Source organism: Pezoporus wallicus, unplaced genomic scaffold (assembly GCF_028554395.1).
Source record: "Pezoporus wallicus isolate ANWC-B61680 ecotype Strahan unplaced genomic scaffold, APGP_CSIRO_Pwel_v1 contig_5069, whole genome shotgun sequence".
Classification (NCBI taxonomy): Eukaryota; Metazoa; Chordata; class Aves; order Psittaciformes; family Psittacidae; genus Pezoporus; species Pezoporus wallicus.
Genome location: NW_026642361.1, coordinates 2,825,377 through 2,844,655, shown reverse-complemented (window position 1 = coordinate 2,844,655; position 19,279 = coordinate 2,825,377). Strand labels below are relative to the sequence as shown.

General features: G+C 36.0%; 1 protein-coding gene across 7 annotated transcripts in view; it reads right to left on the bottom strand.

The window, feature by feature from the left end:
* Positions 1-19,279, bottom strand: part of PPFIA2 (PTPRF interacting protein alpha 2) — a 313,295-nt gene that overhangs the window by 104,185 nt on the left and 189,831 nt on the right. For all 7 annotated transcript variants that reach the window (XR_008974938.1, XR_008974940.1, XR_008974939.1 and 4 more), the window contains 2 exons: positions 14,728-14,829; positions 4,245-4,409 (listed from right to left, as the gene is read on the bottom strand). Coding sequence is in view for 2 of the 7 variants with exons in the window: in XM_057429558.1 (XP_057285541.1) it covers positions 4,245-4,409; positions 14,728-14,829 (267 nt within the window). In the remaining 5 variants the exon portion in view is untranslated. The remainder of the gene's footprint in view (positions 1-4,244; positions 4,410-14,727; positions 14,830-19,279) is intronic.

Genomic DNA, 19,279 nt, shown 5'->3' with positions numbered 1-19,279 from the left:
TTCACCCAAGGAGACACAATGAGATTTATCTGAGATACACATATAATACTAAATATTTATATATTTATTCATTATCCTGAAACCCTAAAGTGAAAATTCTCACAAAACACACTGTGACTATGCAAGAGCAGACTATGAAGATGGCTGTCTGGCACTGCTAGGATTTCACACGGATGATGAAGTAAGAATAACAGCATACTCTTACTACCTTCTACTCACTAGGATTTATATATTTGGTTTAGCCACATGGGACTGGCTTTCTAGCAGGGGAAGCTCATAACAAGATTTCACTCTACAGGGGGTGAAGGGATGCTGAAGGAGCTGTCGAACACTGAAATAACTGTCAATGACATGCTTTCTCTTTCTAATGCACTGTGACACCACCCTCTGTGGTGATCTGTCTTTTGGACAAAAGGTAAAGGCAAAGTATAGACTTCATGTAATATATAGACAATAGGTCATTTGGAATAAGGTATCTTTCCTGGTTTTCCTTATGCTTAAGCAGTCCTCCTTGGAACTATGAACCCTGAATTGATATGTTTTATTTTCCACCTTCCAGTCTGTTTTGTCTTTTTCATTGACTTTCATTAGAAAAACGAGGATGGTTTTGTAACTCTCCTATGGTGTACACAGCAATCCTTGCATGACCAGTCAAGTTTTGTGGCAGAATTTGCTACAACACCTTGAGATGTTTAAGCGTAGGAAGTGAGAAAGTGAAAGAAAATTTGCATTTAGGAAAAATGGATAGACTTTCTTGAGATTTTTGTGAATTTAAAAGGCAAGCATTTTTATGAAAATATCTTGTTATGCTTTTTCAAGTGTGCAAAGGCTAAATTATTGGTTTCAATGTCAACATTTCTTGTGAAGAAAAAATTAAAGTTTCCAGTATTCATTTGATTTCATTCAAAGGTTCCTGATGAGTGGAAAACCCACAAGTGTTGTGACCACCATTATAAAAGGCAGAAATTATCCTGTGAAAATCCAGGGAAGTACAAGCTGGCCACTCTTGGGATGGTTATGGAGCAAATCTTTCCGGAAGCCACTTCCAGGTACATATGGGACAAGACGGTAATTGGGAAGAGCCAGTATGACTTTGTCAAAGTCAAATGGCATCTAGCCAAACTTGTTGCCTTGTGTGATGAGATGGCTGGCTCAATGGATGTGGGGAGAACAGGGAATGTCTTTTACTTTGTCTTTACTGAGGTTTTCTGCAAGGTCTTTCATTTACCCCTAGAGAAAAGGGTGAGATCTGAATTGGGTAAGGGGATTATATAGTGCATAGAAAATTGGCTGGACTGCAAAGCTTAGAGATTTGTGATCAGTGCTACAAAGTCCAAGTGACGTTCCATTACTATGAATGGAATAACTTCAGGACACAAGTAAGGCTTGGGGAAGAGAAAGCAGTCTTGCAGGAAAGACCTAGGGGTGAATAAAAGCCACACAGCTCAGTCAGCAGACTGAAACAATTATTCCCCTCTGGACTTTTGAGACTGCATCTGGTTTGGGGCTCCTCAGTACAAGAAAGACACTGACAGACTTCAAAGAAGACCTACCAAGTTGGACCTGGGCTGGAGCCCATGGCATATGAGAAGAGGCTGAGAGAGCCGGGTCTCATCACACTTAAGAAAGTAAGGTTCAGAGGAGATGTGGTTTATTTTTTTGCTATCTACAGCTAGGTAACCAGAAGATACGGAGAAAACAAAGCCAAGTTCTTCTTGGAGATGCAGAGTGACAGGACCAGAGGGACAAGGTACAAGACTCAGCAATGGAAACTCCAGCTAGGCATCCTGACACCGTTGTGCCTGCTTTGAGCAGGAAGTTGGGCCAGATGACCTCTAGGAGGTCGAACTTACATTGTTTTACTAATTTCTGAGGAACTTCAATGAATTTTCATAGGTGGATTAATATCTTACTTCTGAGGGGTCTGAAACAAATCTAATTTATGTAATTTTTCTGTCAAAAACCACAGTTTTTTCAGCACATTTGGATGTCTGCAGTCTCTTTTATTTCCATTATTTTTGAGTAGAAGTCTCAATAACACTGACAATGCACAACATCACAGCATAATGTGATAGTATTATATTATCAGGTATCTGGATGGTATACAAAACTTTGATCCAATTCTTCTAAAGAAAGACACTTTAACATAAATAAATAATTTCATACAGGATGTGTACCTGAAAACAATATGCGCTAGGTTTATAATCAATTATTTTAAACTAATTTATTAAACTCTTGCCTTGATTGATTTTGGAAAGTTTTAAAATTAAAATATGATTTACTATATCAAAATTAAAAAGGTTCAATGCATAGAGGTTCAATGCATAGATGAATAGCAAATAGGAAAAAGTCATTTTGGCCAAACTATTTTAAAACTTGTTTTCTAATGTAACAAATCTCCTGTTAATATAGGACTGCAGATGGCTGAGTTTTCTACGCTGATAATTATCATTACCACTGGGACAGAGACCCATTATATGCATAAGATGTGTTACCTGTGTCACTCCAAGATTTTGAAATTAACTGATTACTGATTTTAACCTGTTACAGTAGAAAAACCCACCAGAATTTCCAGAGATATAGGTCAAAACATTATATTTAGCTTCGATCTAATTCTGTAAAATCATTTTCAAAATGAGATGTCAAATAAACTGCACAGTACCTAAACACTAAAACATTCACAAAAGAAAATGTGGAAGAAGTACATAACTGCTAAACAATCAGAATCTATTTAAAGTTTAGTTCTTATTGTTTCTCATATGTATCCAGCATAGTGTCAAAAAGTATAGAAGCAGGAAAACTCCCTGTTCTATAATTTTATCAGTGTTTAAAATGTTGGGTAAAAGGTCAAAGCTCAGACCATAAACACTATCAGTCCTCAAAAGATATTTTTAATAATACAGGATTTTGTAAATCTTAATGACATCTAAAAGCTTATTACAATAAATTGACTACAGAAGCAAGAGTCATTGTATTCCCTTTCTTAGATTTTCTTTAAACATATTTCCATGATATGTAGCTGAACAGAATGTAGAACTAAAGCTATAGCTAAACACAAAATAAGTTTTGATTTGGCATAAAATTCATTTAACTTTGAACCTTATAAATTAACCCAGTATGACCGAAACCCCACAGTGTTTCACACCTTTATTACCAAAGAAAATAAATATTACTATAAATTACTTAAATATGGTCAACTTCCTGAGTATATTTTTGAATTTGGAAAAGTTAAATTTGTTACTGTGAGACCACTCAACTGGTTCTACACAAACGCAGATCAACACTGCAGACAATGGTCATGGATGCTGTGCTACACAAATGTCTCTTCTGCTTTCCCAAATATCTCAAATAGAGAAGCAACTCAGCTGCAGCAATGAGCGCAAGCAAATCAGCCAAGACAAACCCCACAAGGTACTAGGTTCTTTACTCATGAGCAATGGTTCTCATGTGCTCCCTGAATGTGTAGTTTTGAGGCACTTCTTAACTAATTCAGACGCATTGTCTTCTGAATATAATGTTTCTAGACATCATTTGGATTTCTGAATTCATGTCAGCAATGCTCGAAGGGATACCTCCTAGTTGTACAAAGTTTCATTCACACAAAAGTCTTTCCAGCAGAGGACACATGAGGAATCCAGTGGAAAGACCCTCCTAATTAGCATGACTAGATACAGTTGTCATCTGTGGATTTTATCTTTATTCTTAAATGAAGGACCTACTACTTTTTTTTAGGTTACACTACTTATAAAGGAAACACTATGCTTCTGTAGTAAATGACAAAAACATGTCTGCAATTTAGGAGGTTTTCCTTTTAAAACTTTTAAGAGGCAGGTTCATTTATGTAGTTAGAAACATCTCATTCTGCCACTTTATTCTGTGTGTTTTTCAAATGTGAGATACCTACATTTTCTCAGCAATAACTTAAAAGTATATTGTAAAGACAATAAATATCATGGTGTCATCCTTATGTACTGCTAAATAGGAGAAGCATGTCTGGTAGGGGTGAGATTTGCTTGTTTTGAAAAGTCAGCACTGTTGTCTACAAAAGATAGGTAAAGTGACCTGAAGTGCATTACAGCTATTGGTCATACATTCTTATGGTTTTCTCTGGACACATGTAAATGCTGTAAGTACAGGACATATTCCAAGAAGCAAATAAACAATACAGATGCTCTGCTGCATCATAAGGCACAGTTAAGTAAGTTAAAGAGAGTATTTAGTAAGCTTTTTTTTCCATACTGTACCTTTTCATCCAAAGCCTTGTGGTGCTCAAACAGAGATTTCAGAGCTTTGAGGACCTCAACTTCACTGGAAACTCCTGAGGGAGACTGTGCTTGCCGCTTCACCACTGTCATCCTCAGCGACCTTTCGTGTCTTGAGACAAGGCACTCCAAATGTTCCAGTAACAGCTATTGGATTTGATACAAAAGGATATTAATTTTCGTGAATCTAAATGCTATGGGAATTCCAACTATAACCTGCATAGTACCAAACAGCAATTTTCTTAGCAACCTCACTGTAGGAGAGACTACTGGAATTACCGGCAACATTTCATGACTCTAAATCAGATGGAATAAATAGAAAAACACAAAATCTACTCATTTAACTTAAAAATCCGCCATGAAAAGCAAGAACAAGAAATCACTCAGCATAGGGCCACTATTTAACTAAATTAAGTACATATTTACACTATTATTTGTTATAGTAATTGATGAGCATTAACAACCAAATAACAATCAAAGCCAGTCTAAAGCATCATGCAAAAATACTAAAGAAGTTAATAATTAATTCACCATAACTGTAAGATAGTTTCAATTTCTACTGGAAGTTACTTAACAAAATATGTAAAAGTAAACAGAATATCTTATTACATTTTTAAGACTATTCATTCTAAATGCCACAGCTAATGGTGTTTCTTACTGGCATGTGATCTAAAATGTACATGGTCTCTACTGCATCGCAGACATGATGGAAGACAAAAAGATCCATAAAGAGAAATTTCAAGCTATTATAAATATCTGTAAAATAACCTGTAAATAGCCTATTGTTAACCTATTATTATTGTAAAATATATAATTATTTTTCATTATTACTATGAGGTTATATGGAAAATTAAAATGATAGTTGATGTATACAAAATTCCCCGTTTGCCTACACTTTCATAGGACTACCATTGCTGTTCTTACTGCCTGAACATAAAAGAGAATTGGTTAACTGTAAGGTTGAAGCAGGGTAACTAAATTAATGAATCACAATGCATGTTAAATGTATTGTAATTACAATATACAACTATATCTAAGTCACTGAAGTGGAAATTTGAAAGTTATATGGATAGCTGTTTATTATTTCTCCTTCAATGTGTTCTTAATCTAGCTATTGTTACTTATATATTTATCTGTAATCCATAGTTATACTCAGCCACATAATAACTTTATTGTTACATGAATTCATAGTCACAGAAAAGCAAAACCAGAGTATAATCACACTGTAGTTGCAATGTATTGGTATTAAGTCAGGAATGATTAGGGTTTGAAGTTATCTTTGCTTCAAATACAGTTTTTGTGTCTGTATTTGCACCTAGTTATTATGTTACAATAACTGTATCATTCACAAAGATAGTGAACACATATGCAAAATACATTAAGAATCGTAATGACTCCACACAGTTTAAGAAAGGAGGGTATTTCTACCATTTCTGAATTCAAGTGATGGCCTGTATTTATCAAAAGCAAATAAGCAAGATATTAATGAGCTTTGTCATCCAATCCCTGTAGGGCTGATTGTAGATACAGGTGGATTTTTAATTATTTGAGGCAGTCCAAAGTAACAGGCAAATTTCTAGAGACCTCTGCATCACAGAGCCCTTGGGAACTTGATATGGTTCTTTGGTAAGATGGTAACTCAGTACTTAAAGACACAATTGCTATCATGCATAGAGCTGAATTTCTAAATTTTGGTCTAAATTCATGTATCATTGTGATTTTTCTAGGCCACCGAGTTTATCTAGGAGATAGATGGAGAAAAGTAAGTCAATAGCTGATTTCTAATGCCACAACCCACTCACTGCCCCATCTCTGAAAAGAGACCGCGTGGCTGCAACATTCCCTTCTCTCTGCACCCAGACTCTGCCCCATTCCATTGCCCTGGGGTAGCCAGACTCTGGCTCTAATCTATGCTGTGGACTCAGATTTCTCCACAGTCATTTCCAGTTGCTGGCTAATCCTGTTAGAGACCGACTTACCCTGCTCTGCTGTCTGTCTTGTATGCCTTTATGCAGAAACTTACAATGCATCATAGCTACCACAGTAACAGTCTAAATGTGGTGAAAATGATATGAAACTTTGCAGAAATTGGAAGAAAAAGGGAAGATGTTGAACCACAGTTGAGCTTTTAGAATGGCCATTCCTTCTGTAAGTCTGTAGTTGTCTGAAGCTCAAGCTGGCACCCGCTAAAGCGGTTCAGAATAACAAAATCTTGATAGCTAATTTCTGGACAAACACTAAGCAAATTTGTCATATTTCATACTCTGCTACCTAGAACTACTTATGTTCCAGACAAACACAAAAAAAGGAGAGTTCTGAGAGCCTGTATGCAAGTCTTGGTAGGAAGCGAAAATGAGAAAATCTGGTTTAGGGCAAAAGAAAAATTATGGGGACACAGAATTCTTGACAGGGGAAAAATGTTTGTGGTAGAAGAAATTACACATAACCTATAGCACAGAGATTAATAAAGAACATGGGGAAAAAAAATATATACATCCAGAACCATTTTTGAATGGATATAGACACACAGTCTCAAGAGGGAATTTGAAGTCAGGATGGACAGAAGAAAGACAAGATCCTTGTTAAGAGAAGGAAGAATGGAGATCAAAAAGAGTGATGAAGAGAGAAAGAAACATTAAACAAGGCTTCTAAGTATAGAAAGAGAACAGAGTGTTGGGAATTCAGAATCTCTAATGGGGTGATCATGGAGTTTACTATATGGCATGAAAAGTGCAGCACCCTAGTCTTTTGTAGAAGAGCAGGTAACAGGTTAAGATGTTTCCATATTAGAAACATGCAAAATGTAGAAAACTAAACCCATAAAAGTCATCCACTAATTTTTTCTTTAGCTTAGAATTAGAATTTTAGAGATGATAAAACCATATTTCAATGTTGGTATATGTGTCATAGACATCAAATAAATCAAGTGCAAAATATTGTGTTGCCTATTTTACTGTATGAAGACAGATGAGCTGATGTCACACCTAAGTGTCAAAATACTGATGAAGAACTACTGCACTACCTCTGAACATTTCATGCCTTTTTTTCTTTTTTTTTTTTTCTGTTCTTATTCACCTGAATTTTACTCAGTTCAGTTCATTTTTTGTTTCATTTTTCTGGAAACTGCCTATGAACACTGGAATTTTCCTTACTGTCAGCCCAAAGGCTGCTCAAGAAACATGCTGACATAAGCTTCTGGCTTATAAATTCTCTGAGAACTGCTTACAGCAAAACCAGCTGAGCAAGAGTATTATTAACCAGGCCTCCCAATGCCTCATTACTGCCAGGCAGCACTGCCAAGTTCATCATTAAATCATGTCTCTAAGTGCGACATCTACACATCTTTTACATACCTCCAGGGATGGCAACTTAACCACTTCTTTGGGCAGCCTGTTTCAATGTTTGATGACCCTTGCAGCGAAGAAACTTTTTCCACTAGCCAATCTAAACCTCCACTGGTAAACTGGAGGCCATTTCCTCTTGTCCTGTCACTTGTTACTTGGGAGAGGAAACCAACACTTACCTTGCTCCATCCTCCTTTCAAGTAGTTGTAGAAAGTGATACCGTCTTCCCTGAGACTCCGCTTCTCAAGACTAATCAACCCCAGTACCCTCAGCTGCTCCTCATAAGACTTGTGCGCTAGACTCTTCACCAGCTTCGTTACCCTTGGACATTGCAGTGATACTGCTGCTTTACCCAACTTTTGCCCCAGCTATGATTATACTAAAAAAAAAAAAAAAACAACAAAAAAAACCCAAACCTTCCCTACTTCCCTGGGAAGAGCAAACCTAACTACACTGAGAGAACTATGAAGCACTCCATTGCTACAGTGATGGGGGAAATTAACATTGAAGATAATGTGTCCAAGCAATGTAGTTTAACAACTAAAGGAAATGACAATAACTTGAGGATATGTTGAGGACTTTCCCCCCTCCCAGTAATTCAAGAATTACTGTTCCAAATAATTGGTGAGAGAACCAAAAATTTCATGTTGAAATAACATTGCAACAATATTAGTAGTTCATTTAAACTGAAAAAGAATTGTTAGAAACAGCTTTAGGTATTTTAGTATGTTCCAATTAAACTCTGGCATTAATACAGATCATGGACTACTGAGAATTTTCTGCTCCCTCACACTGTGTCAAGCTGCTATAGTTGTCAAGCACTCAGAGGGACAGGCAGCTTGCAGAGGAAAGAAGATGAAGATCAACTGTAGCAGGTGGGACAGAATCACCCACGCTTCATTGCTATGCTTCTCCTACTGGAAAGCATAAGTTTGACAATAAATTATGAAATAATCTGACAAGTGAATTTAACTCTTAGGCTGGGAAAATTTTAGGATGCTCAAGATGCCATGCTGATAATTTTATCATAGCTAAATGAGATGAAGTTTTCTGGAGACCTGAACATTAAATGAGCTTAAAGAATGTTTAAAATAATAATCTTAAAACTGAAAAATGCTCTAAGTAATATTTTGCGAGTGAGTGAAGCCTCTTTAAAATGTTAAGTAGAACTAAATCAACAATAATAGAGAAAATTGTCAGATTACACCCAGCTTCCTGTATTTCTCAAATAATTTCCAAAGCACTTATCAAAGTGATTGATTTCTGTGAAATGAAAATTCATACTTAAATGTAATGATATAAACTACATCTACCTATGTCACCTACCTATATTATACTATAACATCATTATTACATGGACGCTGATTTACATATGGAATGTAAAAAAGTTAAAACATTTTTAGGAGTAATGACTTAGTAATTTGAAATTAGTGCCACCGAGTAGAATTTGTATTACTACAGGACCTGGATTATAATCAATATAAAATATTTTATTTTAACTTTCATTACTTTCAACAAACTTATTTGTAAAAAAAAAAAGGTCACAGCAGGATAATAAATGGAGAAATTAAAGAATCAGGAGTGGGTGATGGACAGAAAAGGTGAGGCATAAATAATGGAATACAGGGAGAAAAATCAAAAGATAAGGGATTTACTAAAATCATACAGACTTAGCTCAAGGTTTTCCTTAGAGGAATGGGGCAATCCACTAAGAAGACAATTCTCTTTTGAGGTCCAGCTTAAAATTTCTCACCAGCACAGGCAAAAATTTCCTTTCAGTTTATATTTAGAATGCACATTGTTCAGTGAATCTCCATCTCTGGTGCGAGGAAAGGAGACAAGTAAAATAAGCACATATGAAGCTGAAGATTATCTCTGAAACCAGTCACACAAATCAGTCATTTTCTTCTACATTGTTCCACAGTGACGGAAACCACTTTGCACTTGTGATCAGCTAGGGTGACCTCAAATAGCTATACTGGTAAATTACTAGTGAAAATCTTTCTTTGAAAACCTGAAGTTAGAGCCTAACTGCAGCATATGTCCCATGTCTGTCTTTCTGTACATCTGAAATGGAAAAAAAATACTGGTAGCCTAAAACTTTAATTGAAACAAACATATGTGAAGCAAAAGCATGAAAGAAAATGTAATAATCAGGATAATGGTACAAAGTAATAGAAATGAAGAAAGGGTGTTTTGTGAGAATAATGCAATAACTATATCAAATAACTATTAGATTATAGTGTCTGAAACTACAGGTATTACTATATATTACATTTACTAACTATTGTAACCCTCTTTTCTGTGACAGTACTTATTTTGAAAGAAGAAATGGATGAGTCTAGAGGATAGATATAATGTTGAGGCAAATCTAATTAAATTTATTGTCATTTACATTAGTGAAATAATGCTTTTGCCTTTATAGAACTTTAGGAAATAGCTATACTTATTTTCATGTGTACAGTACTTTCAGACTGTAAGAACATTTTGTCATATTTAAAAAAGAAAACAGAGTGCCCAATTTAGTTTCAGCACCTTTTAAACTAATGTAAGCTCTAAGAAAATGAGCTAAATAAAGGCATCGAAACCACACTTCAAAAGATATTCCCAGAGTTTTTCTGGACAATAAAAAGGAAATTTAATCATAAAATATAGTTTAAGTTCTGATCTAAGTGACTTATGAGACTGCAATGCCTAAATTAAGATGCTTCATAGACTGTCCACTAAAGAATTGAGACAATAAAATATTAATAAAATTAAATGTAAGTCAGCCTTGTTCAGGTTAGTAAATGCTTCAGCTCCTGAGGTACTAAGTAGAAGAAAGACAATGACACTGCTTGCTACTGCTGTTTCATGCATGTATAAAGGTTTAATTTTTCTTGTCTCTAGAACTGCTTGAGCTAAAATATTTCAGACCAACTTAAGTAACACTTTTTGTTATACACAAAAAGTATATGTATATGTCTGGTTTTTGTTGCAGTGAAAAAACACAATCAGAATTAAACATATCAGCATTGTAACATTTTTTGTTTCAGCTGTCAAACCAAACTTAAAATTTACTCATAATCATATTCTTATTTAATAAGGTAATCCCACAAACTTTTTCTACTTTTAAAGAATACGCATTGAGACAAAAATAACTTTCAATTTAAATTTAAACTTAGTACAGCCAAATTAGTAGAATTCATAATTTTCTTTAAATAACATGGTAAATCACATTGACCTGTGTTCCAGCTTCAGAAAAGATTCTGTCTTTCCACATGCTATAGGTGATCATTCTACCTAGAGAATATTCAAAGGAATAACTGTAACAGTTGCTATTAATATATTTTTGTATGTTTTCAAAGTTTCACGTAATTATTTTCCGGAGACAACCTGTCTGCTTTTCTGTCAGCAACACCACACCAATCAACATACGTACATATGCTCCTGCATTTTCTATTTTGCCTCATATACTGACAGATTTAAGTTGCTAGCTAAGTTCTTGACATGAAAATATTTCTACTATATTAAATCAGAAAAAGTTAATTATCATAGTAAAAATACATATTCAACAGTAAAAGGTCAGTAGGAAGCTTTGCTTCAGAATGATTGAGTAGGAACTTGATAAACATTGGGATAAAGTTTAAGCACTGATATTTTGTGGGTACAGGACTTGATGCCCTGGGTTCAGCTGCATATATATCAAAAGACAGAAGTGATGGTACATTGAAAAATGTGGGACCTGAGCATGACGTAAATGGTATGGAATAAGGGGTGGGTACTTTCCTGGGTTCACCTGTATTTTTCTCCTTCCTAGTAGCTGGTGCAGTGCTGTGTTTCAGCTTTAGTCTGAGAAGAAGGCTGATGTAATTCCATCATGGTCTCTTTCTAATGCATGTTTCTGTCAGGGTCTGTCAGGGCAGCCTGTCATAGAGGGCAAATCAGGATACATGTGGTTGTGTGGTTTGGGGGGAGGGTTGGTTTGTTTCTGTGGAGATTGGCAAGAAGTGTCTGGGGCTGTTGCCAAGAAATAAACCCACAGGTATGTATCTAGAGTAAAGAACTGCCAGTTAGGCATAACTGAAAATGTAAAAGTGAGCTAGCAGGCTAGTGTGTACTCAGAACCTGACAGAGTTGTCACTTCTATTTCTTCTTGCTATCTTCATTTTGAAGCAGTAGGTACTTCAAACAGTGTATTTATGCTGCTACCCCAGGGAGATAAAAAGTTGGATTTAAAAATTCAGAAACAGCAATCTGAAAATTTGGAACTCAGCCTCTTTATTTAAAAGTAGTAGGAACTGCTACTCGAAAGAAAAATGTTTGTAGTGAGTGGTTCCACTCCCTGTGGCTATGCATGTGCGCGCCCTGGGATGCAGGTAAGGCTTGCTAACATAGCCAACCTAGACCTGGGTAAAGTGTGAACGCTAATGGGATGGAAGAAAGAAACATTATTTGGACTAAGTTCATATATTAGAAAATACATCTAATTTCCTCGTCACAAAAGTGTTATCAGTGGTTCCCCAAACACTATTACTTTACTAAAATCTTTGCTTAAACACGGAAGAATTTTGGAGCAACTTTTTGTTACAAAATATTAATGCTATTTTGCATTAGTAACAGCAGAAATCTCAGTTTGCAAAAATGCTTCTTTCTAGGCAATGTCTTCTGAATGAGTGTTGCCAGAATTCTCAACACTAGCGCCTTAGCGAGACTGTATTCTGAAGACAACACCTGTGTCTCTAAAATGCCGATCTTTCCCTATAAAAGATACATACAGGACCCTCTAGAAGACAGCACTACTATTACAGCAAACTCTGACAACTAATGTATGTGGCAGTTTAGACTGGCAAGAACATATATATGACATGATGGGGCAATAACTTATTAATGAAAAAGGTAGAGGTCAGGGTAAGGCATGAATGTTTTCTCTCTCTCCTTCCCCATTAATACTTGGACTACATCTTCTCCTTTTGTTTACTTTAACATCTCCTGCACTTCCGATATAATTTTCATAGCATAAAGGTTTTACTCTCCAATACCCAGTTTCATCCTCACTCTGAAAACACACTGGTAGAGTTTACTAATTTTAACTGCAAGGACTTTTCGCAAGGATTGTCACACCCTATCACTCTCCTTCATTGGTATTAGTTCTCCTGGAAAATCTCTTACAAATTTTTCTTTTATATAACACAAGAAACGTAAGAGTGGATGATCTTTAAGCTTCTCGGTTTGCAAAGAAAATGCCTATGATTGAGCTCAGTCTGACTTAGGCGTTACTTGCGGTTGACTCATCTTCCTTTTCTCTCACAGTTGTTTGGCAAGGAGGTATCTTTGGCTCCAAGCTGTTTGGGAATTTCTGCTAGTCTGCTCTGCTTATGTCAAGACCCATAGTAAGTATAGGTACATTGCAGTTTGAATGTACCAAAGCTGATGTTCAGTGGGTTTTGTAGTGAAATGCATAAAGCACTGTGCTAGACAGACTAATGCACATACTTAGCAAGAACTTAGGACAACTGAGAAGATGACATTGCAAATTTAGTTTATATGGTATTTTTTCTGTAAAGAAAGGGAAATTCATGAATGTTCTGTGCAGGAATGGGTATATATAGTTTGTTGAATAGGTACAACTGAATGTATTTTTTAACTACATTTCTGCATTCAAAAATTTATTCTGGAAATTAACACAAAGCGTTCTTTATTCTATGTAAATAATTTTCTTAATGGAATTTCCTATTTTTACTTTAAATACTAAAATACCCGATATATATAGCAGTTACTTAAAGTTTAAGCAGCTTTAAAAGTCTTGAGATTTGTAGAGATGTTTTGCTAAAAAATACAGTACAATTCCTACATGCTTCTTTACTAATTAATTCTATTTTTGTGGGAGTCATTTCAGACAGTTTAGAATGTATGAGATTTGTGTGAGAAAATGTAGATCTTACCTATGACTCCCATCACATTTCCCAAACCTTAGAGGTGATGGAAATCACCTCTAAGACTTTTGTGCTAAATGTGATCATCTCCTGTACTTCCAAGCTAGCATGGAAGTAGATGGGACAGCTTTGCCTTTTTGCAGGCACCTGTATCATATGTCTTTCCTTAGATTTCTGAAGCCTATGACACCCTGGTGATATAGTTACACAGAAGAAAGAAAAACCCTCTCTCAGTTCTTTTGTCCTGTAGGTTGTTACAGTTCCTTCAGAATGCAAATCAGCTGACCAAAGAAAGATGTTATCTGACCAGCCAAAGTGCTATTTGTTTAATGAAATGATGAAAAAAGGAAGAGTTACCCAGATCACAGAAGAATGAAATATGGATGTGAGAAATCATCCTTGGTGTTGAACCTCTCTTGAGATCTATTCCATACGTTCATTACCAGCCTGACTCCTGTCTCATCTGGGACTACTTCATTTTTTTTCTCACATATTTCCACACACCATAACGTCTCCTTTGCTCCCCTCTTCCATTTCTGGATTAGTTCTGCCTTTGTCCAGATACTTGCATGTGCAAATTATTTTATTCTGAAAACCATTCTGTACAGCAGTTGAGAATTTTCAGAGCATGCTATCACATATTCTTGTCCCCAGACAAGACATCTTCTGATTGAAGTAGAACATGGTAAATTTAAGGCTGAAATCTTGTCCTAACTCAGCTGCATGGTACGTGACATTTACTGTAGGGTCACATGGCTGCATCTAGACGAAGCAGTCTGACTATGACATGTGTGGCAGCCTTCATCTCATCCTTATTCAGATCAAATCCAAGGCACAAAAGAAAGCTGGGTCTGTTGCAACCTTGCCTTTAGCCTTGGTAAGACACGAGGATATGTGAAGGTTACTTAGGCAGGCCTGGGGCTTGGAAGGCTGCATGAGTCCCTTGCTTTAGAAAGCATTTAAACTGAATGTACTTATCATATTACATATTAAATCTGCTATTTTTTGCAATGTATCTTGCTAACATGTACTTTCACTTCCTCTAAACTGTAGCAAGGTAGATCTGCCCTGTTACATAGAATCTTACAAGTCTTATTTAAAAGCTGTAATTTTGCCTATAAAAATGAAGATCTAAATTTATATTTAAGTATATTCCTCCTCCTTTATGCATACATGATTTCCAGAAAAGGTCTGCTGTATACTTACTCTTGTATTGTTTCTTTCAGCTTTCAGTTCTGAAATCTCCTCCTCTTTTTCAAGCAGCTGTTCCCTGCACGCATTTAATTCTTTTGTCAGTGCAGCAAATTCCTGTTGAATAAAATTATATATGAAGTTACTCAAAATGTAAGCACTAGAATAATCAAATCCACATGCATTCTAGAGTGTAAGGATTTAAATAATATTTAGAAATGATCAACACAAACTAAAATGGTGTGTGTAAACATCAATATCTACCAAAACCATTTAAAGTCTAGGCATATCTAATAAGAAGTACCTATGGAAAACATTGACTTAAGTTTAGAAACAAAGGAAGATTCATGTTGGTGGCAAGATCCCCCATACAAAGCTATCAGAATCACACCAGAAGAGGTACAGAACTGGCCTATTTCACAGCAACAGCGACAATACATTTTACACATAATGAAGTTCAACTCAACATATCCACTTTGTGAGTGCACTTGCCTCTCTGTAAGGCAGCTGTTGCAACATGGCATGGGAGAAAAAAGTTAAGGTATTCACTGATCAAAATCTACCTAATATCAGAAAAAAATAATTAATGTGTTTTGTGAAAAAAAAACAAAGCAACAAACCAAACCAAACAAAAAAACCCCACCCTGTTATTTTTACTTGATATTTGAATTTCACTAGTAAAATGTATTTGGACATTATAGTGAAAGGCTGTGATGAGTCAAAGCAATATTTATGTTTGTTAGCGTGGAGTCAGTTTCCTATGAAATAACAACATAAAATGAAACTGGATTGTAACTTGGTCCTGATGTTAAGTTTTATACATGCAACTAGCAGGTTTTCTGAAAAACATGTATTTTAGCTATCAAAATTCCTAGTAAAATCTCTTGATTTTTACAACTGCTGTTACTCTTCAAGATTAAGCATAGATTTTTGTCTGTAGAAAGTGGAGACACATAGTTGTCGTTCCTTTCAATAATGAAAAGGTTTCACTCCTTATGTGTTAGTTTTTGACAGGCATGACATATACTAAACTGCAGTGGTTGATTTTATTCTCTACAGCAAAAAACAGATGCTACATTTCTCATGAAAACAATGGATGAAAAACCTTTAAAATTCGTGATCATTTGTCAAAAAAAAAAAAAAAGATGTCTTGATGAACAGCATTGCTGCTTAACAAGCTATAGGCATATTTTTAAATATTAAGTTCATTTTAGTTTGAGGAAAATAGTCAGTGCACACACAAGCAGCCAGGGTTAAATAGCAGTCATTCCTAATTCTTTCCCTCCCCCCCAAAGAAAGCAGTTTAAGAAAAAAACATGTCCAGGTGGTTTATCTTATCAGCCAGCTGGATAAAGATGAGACTAAGTCTACTTATTTAAGACAAAAGCTAGCAATGAGCTCAAAAGGGCTGGGTTTGCTGCTTCTCCTTGAGTTGTTGAAAGCAGTTTTTATCTGAATTAAAGTGCTGTTCAACAGATACTTGGCAGGTATTCCTAGGCTCATTCTTTTTTAATAAGTTTCTAAATATACTTAAAAGTATTCAGATAGATTTCAAGTGATATGCTGACAATGTGTAACTAAGGGCTTGTTTTGTTTAATTTTTCAGTAGCTGGAACTAGATTCACAGTAAACCTCTGTGCAAACTGCAGGTAAGGAAAACATTGTTTTGATATCCTTGGTGGTTTGTTTTTTTACAGATCAGCTGTTGATCATACGTTCCATAACTCCTAATCAGTATTTTTATTTTACATCCTAGTGATCAAGAACTTGTGAGGCTACACAGCATACTTGATGTTAAAGCCCTTAACAGCTTTCAAAATGAGACTTCAATTTTAAACCTTTTCTCTCACTTCCCAGAAGTACCATTAGAACTCCTACCTGTAGGTCTTACTCTAGGATTCAGAAACTGCCAGTCCAGCAGTGTTATTCTGTCTAGAACTTTGCTCAAAAAAAAAAATCTGTCCTTAAGGTTTTAATTAATGTTACATATCAAATGAAAATACTGTGTTTAATAGAAAGCCAATGATCATAATTGAGACTGAACTGGAATTTTGAAGCACAAAAGCACACATACACTTTTTTTCCTTCATATTCCTGGAAGAGGAACTTTATACGGTTACAGGGTGCAACTCTTGTTACTAATTTACATACAGTTTATGCACATGGATAAGTGTCTATAGTACTTTCAGAACCTCACAGAATAAACTTTCTGTGTCATCTATGTAGTACATTTTTATTTACTTTTTCTTATTTCTTTGTATTGTTTCAGTTTGAATTGAAATAGAGATTTTGGAATACGCTTGGGCATCGGGATGTGTGACAAGTGGTGAAAAGGATGAGTATCATCTGGTAATTCCCAGTTCCATTGTTTAAGTACAGTAAGGCAAACCAGTCTGGTAACATGCTTTGGTTGCTTTCCTTGGAATCAGAAAAAGACAAGTTTATCAAACTGTATATTCTTTCCTGTGCCAAGGCAAGCCTGCTTCCAGCAGAACAGTCACTAATGCTTTGGTCAACACAATCTTAAATAAGGAATGAAGTTCCTACTACTTTGCTGAGTAGCATGGAGCTTATTCTTAGGGAAATTTTGTTTGGTCATCAGGGTTTCCCCTTGCTTAAATCCAAGCCATTACTCAAAATTCTGCTCCCAGAGAGTGGCATACCTGACACAGTGTCCTTGCAGCCTTGAAATATCTTCAGCTTATCTTCACAGTGACTTTTAGCACTCACTTTAGCTGTGCTACCTGAGTCCAGTATTTTAGAACTTTTTGTTTGAGTCACTGGCACAGGCCCTTCAAGCCTTTTAATTATTCAGGTGCTCCTGCTCTCTGAAATTCCTGTGCTGTTGATGTATCTGCAGTTCCAGCATTTACAACAAGCAGCCACCTCTTCATACCTCTCTTCTTCTGAACTACCAGAGATGCTTGGTTGTCAAAAGCTTTGACTTCTCTGAATTGAATGATGATAGAAAGAGGGCTTTTTTTTTCCTTTATCATAAGCCTTTTCAGGGAAAGTCTCAAAGTAAAATTGAGTTTGCCCTGGAGGTTTGCAAATGAGTATTTCTGTCACATCTGCTTTGATGAATCAGTAACTAGGATAAAACCTCACAACAACAAGTTTTTCAACTCATGTTTCCAAAACTGCAAGTAAAACTCATTCTAAATATACCCTTTTTATCCAAGGTGTCCCTGAGATATGAGAATGCTCCAGGGAATGTATTGCTTTCACAGGTTTGAAACGAAGCAAAGCATATTTTTGTTTTACCCAGTTATGTAATCAATAACACATGATGATAAGGACCTCTGCCTGTGCAATTCCCTCCCATTCCCAGGGATCAAGGGAATACTGTCATCTGGAATTATTGTTTGCAGCAGAAATCTTGCATGGTCAGTCATACTTTGGGAGCCCTGAAGGTAGTATCTGTTGCATAACTAATTTGATTTGACAGGCACAACTGTGCTCTTAAAGCTTATGTAGAAGTTGTATGGCTATAAAGCTAATTAAGAACTGAATTAAAACCGTACGAAAATTATTCAGCTAACTGTACTGCTTTTATATTATACTATGACATCAGGACATTTACAATTTGTTTTATGATAAACAGCCCAAGAAAGAACAATTATTTTTGTCACCTGAATAAACATAACATCAAGAGCCTACCTTATCTTCTGTTTCATTTTGTCTTAATACTTGGGCTATAAAGCAGTCTGACTGAAAATTAGCTGACTCAAAATGACAGCTCATCATTTATCCCATGTGTATCTTTGAAGAGAGGTTGGAAGTCTTGAAAGCAAATTCAGGAGAAATTTGTAGCCACCGAAAGGACCGTTAGGCATGAGAAAACAAAAAGTCACAGACTTTCCCTGGTGAGGCACCTGAGGTACAGTCAGAACAGAGGCTGGAGGGTGCTCGGGAGTGTGGGAGGCCATGGGGACAGGCCTGCTGACAGAGCTGCCAGATGTGCTGGCAGCAGGACTGTGCTAGGGAGGCATACCACAGCTCTCTTGCCTTAAATCTCTGCCTCTAGGGGCTGGCTTAACAAATGCTGCTTTCTTTGCTTATTGTTCCCAGGAAAGGCCTATGAGATTTATTTTGTATGAATAAATATGCACAAAACATATATAACTAGTCTCCAAACTGAAGGTATGCCTCAGAAATTATGAGACCTCATATCTGCAACGCTCAACTGTTCAGTGTGTGTACACAGTCCAGTACAGAGGGAGTTGAAATAAAAATACAGTCTCTCATCATCCCCCATCACAAAATAAAAAACACCCACAAAACTACTGAAAGAAGAAAATTTGTAAAAGAAAAAAAAAACAACCAACCTCCCCAACATAAAATTCAGTTTTAGAGACACTGGGGAGATTCAGCTTAAAATCTCCTATGGATATTGCATCTTTGAACCACAGTTCATTTCAGGAAGGTGTGAACAAATTAATCACTGCACGAAGAAAGACTGGTAAGGCTTTAAGATTTTTATTCTACATTCTACACAAGCTATGTCAGCTGATTTGCTTTCCTACAAATTTAGAGGTAACTTGTTTAACATAGAAAAGTAGTTTAT